A 10,918-nucleotide genomic window follows, 5' to 3' on the forward strand; every position below is an offset into this window, starting at 1 on the left:
GTAACTTGTTCATATCTGTCCAGTATATAAGGCACTAGCCTAACCGATGAGTCTTACTCCTTATCATGCCTCCCTATGGGTTGCATCCCAATGCCAGTTTTTGCCCTAGTGAGGAGCATTATGCCCTTTTTTTAATGTTTTTATTTGTCTTATTTGGGTTTTGTTTTTGCTACATAATAAAGACTTATATTTTTAAAATGTAGGAAGTCCGACTCATCTTTTGTACTTGTCTTTTCTCTTTTTTTGAATTGCATCTGTAAAGGATTTGCCTTCCACTGTGTCAACAGGTCAGGTTATAGGTTGAACTTGATGGACTTGTTTCTTCTTTCAACCTTAAAACTGAGGAGCCACATACAAGGGCTCTAGAGGTACGTGTAGATCTCAAACTACTGGTTGGGGAGAAAAGTTTTGCAGTATAACAAATTAAAAAAACCGAATCTCCCTAAAGGGGAAAGAGCAGGGAGAAGGGTAGAGAAGATCCATTCCCGGTATCCATGGCATGCACTATGGTGAATGTTCCACTATGAAGATCTCCTCAAGTTTACCAAGTTTATCAGGGCTGTCAACTTGGGATCATTGAGCACAGGCAAGTACAAGAGGGATAACCTGGACAAAGAGATGGACTTATCAGAAAGTTATTACATAGCATCCTGTTACACAATGGAGCTCTAGATTTAGCTTTTGATAAAAATGATTACGAATGATTCCAGTTGAAAATCTCTAACGTCAGTAGATAAAATAGGTTGATTTGCTTTTAGATATTTAGAGATACCCAGCAGCCTATGAAAAAGAAGGTTGGTGTTGGTTCTTGAAAAAAATAAATCTTCATATGAACGCTGTATATGTCAAGGAATTGTTCGATTTATCTTCTTTCATGATTGTCCCTTTAGAATTTATCGCACACAAAGTGCCAAACTTATGGGGCCATTTGGCATAGCTTGTGTGTTATTAGCTCAGCCTTGGTGCAAAAGCTACTGGAAGGGGACTATAAGCGTAAATCAGTACCTGCGACTGTGATTGCCACCAAGTCACCTGTTGTGTATAATGTAGTATTACGAAGAATAACCTTTTATCCTTGAGGCGGGATAGTCAGAGGTTTACCCTGGGCGTAAAGCACACCGTTCGCAAAAAGTAAAAAGTAATGCGATTTCATTACTCAGACGGAATCTATGATATTGAATGTCATTATATATTAACACAAGTAAATGTACTGATACCAGCTGGCGCATCTGTGTCCCTGCGTCTCAGTAAATGCAATGAGCCTCGGACAACATTCAATTTTCAAAGGATTTATTCACATAAACTAATCAACATTTGGGTGTTGTCAATCCAACTCCATCAGAACTTGTCATCTTGGTGAAGATGGATTGACGCATTGACTTGTTCATTTCAGCATGTACCATTATGCAAATAAACCTCTTCTGTATTTGCAGGGGCTGACAACCGGATTTTATTTATGGAAATTCATACAGCGTTGGGCTCAATGTTCTCCTGTATGCACCAGATTACACTATTCTCCCATAATGTATGCCAAGAAAGGTTTTCTTAATAATTGTCCTATGCTTTCAGTAGATAGAAGTTTTCAATTTCATTATTTATCCTTTTTTTCTTGTTCTCATTTTTGAAAAATCTGAAAGTTTTCAGGCACCTGCTGCTCAAAATGCAGCAACAAACTGTTTTTTTGATAATATATCCAAAACAGAAAAAGGTATCCTTGGCTTAGGCACCGCAAATAAACCCATTAATAGAAATGCCTGGTAGGGAAGGCCTCCTATTTTACAGCATTATTTTTCCATCTTGTGAAAACCACTTCAGATAGGAAGAAGACGAGAACTCTAGTATCACGTACTGGATGTAGCAATCCTAAAAGTTAATATCGACCCTTTAACAAGCCTTGCCCCATGACTTAGGAAAAGACGACAAACCAGTTTCTCCATTTGCAGACACACATTTTAGGTTTTTGTCCCCCATTACTGCAAAGAGGTTTGATTTAGCTAGGTAAGACACCTTCGACAGGAAATCAAAGAGGTAAAGTATCTCCTTGTGAACAGTGCTAAGTTGGTGTAAGGAGACTTATAGGCCATGCAATGCTCCTCTGGGAATTTAAATATACCAATAGCTTCTTCTGAAAAGAACAGTACTCCTTACAACTTAGCACTGTCTGTAAGGAGAAACATTACTGTTTAGACAGCTTGTAAAAATCAAGCATCTTTTGTGGTTTTTATTTATACAAGCATGATTATTTCAGGTATTTTCCCACAGGTCTCCAGCTCCATCTAAAGCATGTTGCATTTGGAATAAAAAAGCAGAGGACTCAAAGAAAATTAACACCGAGGTCCCAATTTATTATTGCATTTGCACCTGATTTTTTTCAATGTTTGCCATTGAGGACTGAGTTTAGGGTTTACAGATGTTTTGACCTGTAAATGGCCCTGTAAAAGATTAATTCGGAGTGAAGTTATAGCATGCTACAATTTTTTTTCTCATGCGGAATAAAGGTGAGAAAAATTATTCAGATCCGCCCTGCCTCATTGAATAACATTGGTCCGGGAGCAATCTAGTCTTTATCAGATTGCTGTTGTCTGACTTATATCCTAGTGCAAGACCTAAGGCTGCGGTCACATGAGCGTATGTTCTCTTGTACGAGACAGGTTTTACACGCACTCATAGACTTGATTGGGTGAGTGCAACCCGAATATCAGATGAACTCGCAGCATGCTACGGTTGTTCTCTCATGCCGAATCGGCATGAGTAAAAAATTGCAGATCTCCACCACCTAATGGAATAACACTGGGCCGAGTGCTATCCGATAAAACATTGGATAGCACTCGGCTGTGTTATACTCTCGTGTGAGCGAGCCCTAAGACATACTCTAGACACATCATGTTATCCCGGAAAGGACAGCTTTTGATTGCAGGGTTCCGAAAACTCTTTATTTACATTTTTAATTACCAGACTGATCTACAGAAAGGTTTCTAGAACAATATGAAATAAGTCAAATGTCCACATGTATAATAATAAAATAAATGTTTTATCTACTTCAGTATATCTGACCTCCAGGCTAGCCTTATTAATGGCGATCTGAAGTCAGTAGCTGATTAGCACACCCCATTACAGGCTATAGACACAGTAAATACATGTCTGACAAATCCATTGCATGAGTGGTCAGGTTGTGTACATTAAAGAATCACTTGGTATCATCACCTAATACCCATTTACACATAATGATTGGAGCAATTTTTGGTTGTAAATGTGTTTCTAGGGGCTCATTCAGACATCAGTTTTTCTCGTACTTGATTTTGCAGAGATAGAACTCCTATCTAGTACAGTCTATGGGGTAGTTTACATGTCTAATTTTTTCCACAGAACTAATCATTGTGACGTGTTATATTGAGCTAAGTCTCAAATCAATTTCCCCGATGCAAATTTATGGGTCTATGAACAATTCAGACAGCACTCAGATGCCATCCGCGTGCTGTCCATGTTTCACAGACTGATAGGAGAACCTAAAAAAAACATATTTTTTTTTGATGTAAGAAAATCTGCTGAACCTCCAATGGTAAAAGCTGATAGTCGGGCCACATTTTGATGAAAATATGATTCCAAACACAGAACTGAAACTCGGACTGTTTTGTGTGTATTCAAAAAATAACTGATATCGGAATGAGCCCTAACACTTTAAATTAATTTCCATTCGTAAAGATGCATGAATCATAAAAAAATATAACCTTTTGTACAACCGAACCTCTAAATTGTTGTATTCCAACTTGTTACTTTTGCGCTTCATTAGGCTGTGTTCACACTGAGTATTTTGCTGAGGATTTTGAATCAGAAGTGATCCAAAATTTATATAAAAATATATTCAAAAAGTATTTGAAGCGCTTTAGATCTGGATTTTGAAGTGGACCCACATAAAATAAACTCCATATAGACGTACCACTGGCAAAAGAAATGAATTTGATTTTGTGACAATTGAATTTGCTAAGATACAGTATGCTAATTTAGGATAGGTCCAAATGTCAATGACATGCCTATCTGGCTGGAACAAGTGGAGTGGTCGCAAGCACAATTGGAAGAGGAGCAGCAGCGGGGGATCAGTAAGGGGATTATGCATTATTTTATTATTTTCAAGCGTGTTGGGTTTATTTTTAAAAACATTTTTATAGGTGGACATTCGAATTAAAGGGCTTGTCTCAAGTTTCCGAGGGATAGGGGATAAATACTGATCACTGGGAGTCCAACCACTGGGACACCCATTAATCTCAATCTGAAGAGCCCTGTGTGACTGAAGCAGTGAGCAATGATCTGCACTTCTGCTCCATTCATTATTAATAGGAATGTTGAAGACCAACCGAGTGCTTCCATTGACTATCTCCAGTGGTCCCATTAAGAATGAATAAGGATGCATGATTGACCACTACTCTATTCACACAGAGCTTTTTGGAGGCCCAGGTCCTGGAGATGGGCAGGGGTCCCAGTGGTCAGACCCCTTGCATTCAGGAAGGTATTCCCTATCCTATGGATAGGAAATAACTTTCAATGCACCTCATGGACAGTTTGGGAATGACCTCAGTCATTTACATGTAAAGAACTGCTACACGTAAAGAAATCCTCAGGCACACTTAGAAGTATATCTACATGATGCAGAGTAAATGCATGGGATGCATAATAAAATAACCTTAATCTCCCCATGTATTGATTAATTTCCAGTTTTTTATGTCATGATGGACATAACAGGTGTACAGCCCATCCACTTTAATGTAATATATTTCTTAATAGAAAATGTCTGGAACTATTTAACTTATCCCTGGAGTAATCATTTCAGGACGCTTAAGTGCTTTTGGGTTTATTTTGCAATAAAGAAAACAAAAAAGACTAAATACAGAGCACTTACTACTTGACTTACCTTTGACAGCTGTTCATGGATTTCCGCCAGACTCGGCCGCGTTTGCTTGACTCCAGAGACGCTGCCAGTGTTTCTATAATAATCAATCTTGGGAACGGCGTCCATAGTGTTGTGACCAAATGTCTTCATGTAGTATGTGTGACTGTGAGAGTCATAAGGATGGAAACCTCCTTCTGTCTTAATAGTGTCTCCATTGTGCAGGATGTTGTTGTTGAACATTTCCCTATTCCCTGGACCATAATTAATTCTATGCCTGTCTCCACTAGCAAATGATGTTTCTTCATACTGTGGAGGGTCCTTATCTCCTTCGCAGGTGGGATTGTCGTAGCCCTCATTAACGACATTGACCTGAAAACGTGTTGGGCTAAGGGGAGCTGTGTCTGGAAATGAATGTGGGGAATTATTCATTGTGACACTACAGTATAGTAACTAGTGGGTGCACAGTGCTAGGATTACAGAACGTTTACTGTGAGCTTTATAGGATCATTATTTTTACTACAGAACATGGATATTTTGGTCTATTTCTTCAGCTTTCTCCAAGTCTAAAAAAGAAAAAACAAACGCAATTATGGACATTTTTCTTATGTATTTACTTTTGTGAAGCATTCCAATGTAGATAGGTGCCATAGGTCTCCTTGACACTGTAATGTGACTGTTAGATTGACTGTGAAAACCCCTTCATACTTGGCTAAAAGTCATCTATACCATCTGATGCCTGCCGCCTGACCATCTAATGTGTACGGAGGCCTCTAGCCTCTTTCTTGACAAGTGATATCAGGGGAATTTAAGGGATAGTCCCATCTCCAAGATCCTTTACCAAGATGTAGTAGGTGTAATTATAATAATATTAGCAAATTCCTATAATTACAGTTGAAATTTAGTATCGCTCTTCTGATTTATGTCACTTACCCCATATGCAGGGCATTTCAGAAGCTTAGGTGTCCATGGTTATGACCACTAACAACTAGCTGTAAATATATCAGTGGCCGTAACCATGAATATCTAAGCTACTACAATGCCCTGCACATGAGGTAAGAGACATAGTCAATGAGAAGAATTATACTACATTTCTAATTGGAGGTATTTGCTAATATTATTATTATGATTACACCTACTACATATTTGGATAGGCTCTTGGAGATGGGAATACTCCTTTAAGGATCAGGTAGTTTAAATTCAAGTACCTGACCCTTTGTTCTCTGGGACATTTCCGGCTCACAGAGGAGTCTGGCATCCTTTCTCTCCTTCGATAAACATGAATGCTCAGCTGAGAACACTGTAAGAGACAGCTGATGTCCGAGTGCTTTATGTTAGGGCTGACATCTATTGAATGACTGCTTCCAGCATGGGAAACACATGTGGAAATGTTAAAAGGGTTCTCACACCAACAATAATTATCACCTGTTTACAGAATAGGTGATAAACAAGTACGGATTGGGGCTGAAATTCAGCCCTGGCATTGGAAATCACACAGGTCTATGTTGTCCCCATCCCCATGAACCAGATGGGATATATTACTAATATTAACCTGGATGGAGGAAATTAAGATTTTCTACAAGACCAATATTTCTAATGATACCCGTGGCCTGCTGGGGTAAGTGACGGAGTCAGCAACTTTGTGCTCCGCCACAACTCTTAACAGTATGAGTGTCTTGAGAACACCGATTCTGTTAACAACGTAGGAGACAATGCAGCCCATGACCAGACAGGCCCTTCTGGAATTTGCCAGAATTGCCAGATGGCCAGTCCAGCCCTGGTGATAAATGTATGATTGCTGTTAGTCCAAACCCGGGGTCACCTTGTTACAAAGAATGTCCACTCTTTGTTAATGGGTTGGTAGGCAGCACGCGTGGTCATTACTCTATTCACTGTCTATGGGAGCATTCAAAACCATGTGCACTACCACTAGTGAATTAATCTGCATTTACACAGGGACCACTGGGTTCTCGTAATCAGTAGTTGTCACAGTACTTGTTCCCCCCCCAGAGAACATACATTTATCACCTATCCACTGGATAGGTTTTAAACGCTGTTTGTGGATAATCCTTTGTAAGCTTTGATTGAAAAATATATATTTTGTAAGATTGAGAGTTTAGAATTAGAACTGATTTTTACTAATAACCCTATGGCTATGTGCACACGATGCGGATTGGATGCGGATCCGCAGCTGATTTTTCCGCGCAGAAACGCTGCAGATCCACAGTGATTTACAGTACCATGTAAATCAATGTAAAAAAAAAAAAAGTTGTGCACATGGTGCAGAAAAATCAGTGCGGAATTGCTGTGGATTTAAAAGAAGTGCATGTCACTTCTTTTGTGCGGATCTGCAGCGTTTCTGCACCCCTCCATGATAGAAATCCGCAGTGGCAAAAACTGCAGAAAATCCGCACAAAATCTGAATCAATTCCTCGGCAAATCCGCACAAAATCCGCATAAAAACCACGGCAAATCTGCAGCTGTGGATTCTGCCAGGAGATGCAGATTTTGTGCAGAAAATTCTGCACCCCTTTTCCTACGTGTGCGCATAGCCATTATCAGATTTATAGTTATCAAACTTAGATCTTGTTGATGAACTATAGTTCAGTGTTCCTACACCAATTACCCCTACCAAATTCCATTAGATTACCCCAGTACACTGCACTGCATTTATTATACCCCCTAGGGGCACGTGCACACATTCAGTATTGGGTGAGTTTTTACCTCAGTATTTGTAAGCCAAAACCAGGAGTGGGTGATAAATACAGAAGTGCTGACGTGTTTCTATTATACTTTTCCTCCGATTGTTCCTCATCTGGTTTGGACTTGCAAATACTGAGGTAAAAAACTCACCAAACACTGAACTTGTGCACGACGCCTAACTGAGTACATCATGGGAAGCATCATTCACACTGTAGCCTGTGCATAGAATTTTGGCTTGAATCCTCAATGTTGTACCCGGCGATACGTAAGCTATTCCAATACTGAATGGAATTACAGAATTGGAACTTCCTATTATACATTTGATATCACACCTACATGTCGTAGCCGGAAACCAGGGCTGTTTGTCGTTTTGGCTGTTGCCCTGTAAACCCATCTGAAGAAATACAGGATCACTTAACTTATCTTTCCTTACTATAATCACCTCATTTCTGCCTTTAAGGGGAGAAATCCATATACTGAGCACAGTTACAGGTAGTGCTATTTGTTAATATAATAAACACTTGAAAATAAAAAACAACGTGGCAAATAGATATCTAAAAGTATCCTTGTTATGAGACTCTCAGTGTCCTTTGTATCGGTCAAATAGAAACATTAAAAAGTGATACACAGATATTAAACAGGCATTAAAGAGTCTGCACAATAAAAAGTATAAAATAAAGATAAACATCTACTAAAATACAGGGGACCTCTATGGACACTACTAACCTTCCAATCTACAGAATGACAAGTACGGCCTCTCTGCATCAGAACTGCATGAGAAATTAAGTCGGGAGCTTTTATATCATCCTGACGTGACACCACCCGGCCCTTCTGTATCCATTGGTTTGGCACATCAGAAAACCCCACGGCATCTCTACCAGTCACAAGCCCAGTAGCACCATTTGGAAGGGAGCTCATTAATGGCTTACTTACACAATCCAACTGTTAAACATCAACTTACAGGCAAATAAACTAATTCCTGTGTACTTGGAAGAAAACTAGAAGGACACTTGTACATTCTGGAAAAATATTACAACCTCCCCAATCTATATAAAAACTTAAGTGGATTTACAGCCCATGTAGAATGACATAATAGGGTGCAATGGCCTTTATTGCTGTTAGACACTATTTATAATCACACTTGCATGTTAGCAAGGAAAGTTATCAAGGTTATTGGAAAATAGATTCTCTAATGAGAATGTAGTAACTGTAAATGGCATTGTATCTCCTTTCAATATCATAAAGCTACATTCAGGCGAATTGATCTTCGGTTATTGTGCTGTCCATGCGCACAATGCACTACACAAAGATTACACAATCCCCAATAAGTGTGCAAGGGAGGTCTATATGTGCGATTTTCCACATGGACCAGTGGTGTTGAAGAGATTGCCGCATGGTCTAGTCTCATACATTTAGCAGAAAGGCCAAAGAAAAAAAGGGTGCAGTAAAATGTCTTGCAAATATCTCAAACTTCATTTATATTAGAATAGTATGTACAAAGAAAGAATTTAAAAGCAGAGTCACTCAATGGAGGGCTAAGAAAGTCACACCTGTGGTTGTAAAACATATATAATCAAAAATACAGATGCATCTATGAAATATAGTCCCCATTGGGTTGCATATGAATTAACTGAAAAAAGTAATTATATGTAAACTTGCATAATACTGGTGGGGAGCCCGGCGCCCCAACGCGCGTTTCACTCAGCTTCATCGGGGGGGCATTTCTTTGGTTTATTTATTTATACACAGGTGCATCTCTGTAATTCAGAGCCTGCTAAACTGGTTGTAGGAAGTTAGTTGGTATTCATTTTGCAGAGAAGACAGGGCTCATTTCAATAGCTCTTAGCTTTTGAGCCAATCTACAAGGTGGAAAGCAATTAGTGCATGTGACTGCCTAGTAAATTATCTTGCTCATCTGAAGGTAACCTAATTCTGGTTTCACATGGCCATGTTGAAAAATGAAAATTTAGGATATGACTGACTCAAGGTGCTTGTCTGCATTGTGGATGGTTGCCCAAGCTGCCTTGGATTGCATTTACTAATCTGGTCCAGGAAATGGCTCAAAGTAGTGAGCGCTTTAATTCTAAATCGTCCACATTTTTTAAATCCATATCACATCTGTATGGCATTAAGGTCCAGTTTAGTTTCCTGAACAAATCCATGAAAAATGGATGCCATACAAATAGTGTTAACATAGTTATTTTTTTGTCCTGTCCCATTAAGTTTCATTTGAAAAAGTGTTTGTCTGAATTTTGCCTTTGATTTCCATTGGTTAATGTATATAAAAGAACGTATATACAAAGGAAAGATGAATACTTATAAATTCAGCCTTATGGTGCTGATGAACAACAAAATCTCATCAGCCATTAATCACACTATCTATGAGAAGCATTTACAGGTCAGATACCAGGCAATGGACTAAGATCTACTTTCTACTACAATCCTGTATGCAGAATTCATACCTTTCCGTTTTAGCTGTGGTATCACAATCATTAGTGTTCAGTGGTGATGAGTGGAAGGATTTGACATTTTCCAGGAATTTAATTAAATGGTTCCAACCATGATCCCAGTTCTTTCTTGTATATTTCCACTATCAACATCAAATAATCTTCCAATTCAGTTCTGTTTTTTTTCAAATATGCCGATTGCCCTTAGGCCTCATGTACCCGGCCACTGCGGCTCATGCGAAATAAAAGGACTTCTATAGAGGTCAATTAGCCCTCTACTATGACTCTCTGTGACTCAGATTTCCTCACTTTCATTTCATACCAACTACACAGAAAAAAATATGATATACTCCATCAGGCCTGGTATGTACAGAGAATATTTCTGATTCTTTTAGACTGATGGAGACTGTACCAAGTCTTTGAGCCTGAATAACTTTGCCGTACAGAAACTGTATGGGTATGTGCACATGTTGCAGATTTGCCTGCGGATTTTTCTGCACTAAATCCGCAGCTCTTGGCAGAAAACGCAGGTGCGTTTTTGATGCGTTTTTGTATGCGTTTTTGAAAGCTAAATAAAGATGTAATATTGAACAAAAAAAAAGATTTGTGATGTCATGTCTTGTCCAACCTCCTCTTTTACATTTGTCCAACCCACACTCCATTACACACGTAGATAGACAGATAGATAGACAGATAGACAGACAGACAGACAGACAGACAGACAGATAGATAGATAGATAGATAGATAGGATACCTTCCGTCATTGTATTCCTGGAGCCCCTGGAGAGCGATCGCATCAGCTGATGTGGCTGCTCTCCACGAGAGATCGTCGTAGGACACTCGTTTTAATTGGATATCTGTGGACACAGGGAGTATATTGTTTGTT

General features: G+C 39.1%; 1 protein-coding gene across 1 annotated transcript in view; it reads right to left on the minus strand.

Moving 5' to 3' along the window:
• SLC12A1 (solute carrier family 12 member 1) overlaps window positions 1-5,448 on the minus strand; it is a 156,570-nt gene extending 151,122 nt beyond the window's left edge. The window contains exon 1 of the mRNA XM_077263725.1: window positions 4,907-5,448. Within this exon, the coding sequence (XP_077119840.1) occupies window positions 4,907-5,314 (408 nt within the window). The 5' untranslated portion in view covers window positions 5,315-5,448. The remainder of the gene's footprint in view (window positions 1-4,906) is intronic.
• Window positions 5,449-10,918: the final 5,470 nt, after the last annotated feature.

The sequence above is a fragment of the Ranitomeya variabilis genome, chromosome 5, assembly GCF_051348905.1.
Source record: "Ranitomeya variabilis isolate aRanVar5 chromosome 5, aRanVar5.hap1, whole genome shotgun sequence".
Lineage (NCBI taxonomy): Eukaryota > Metazoa > Chordata > Amphibia > Anura > Dendrobatidae > Ranitomeya > Ranitomeya variabilis.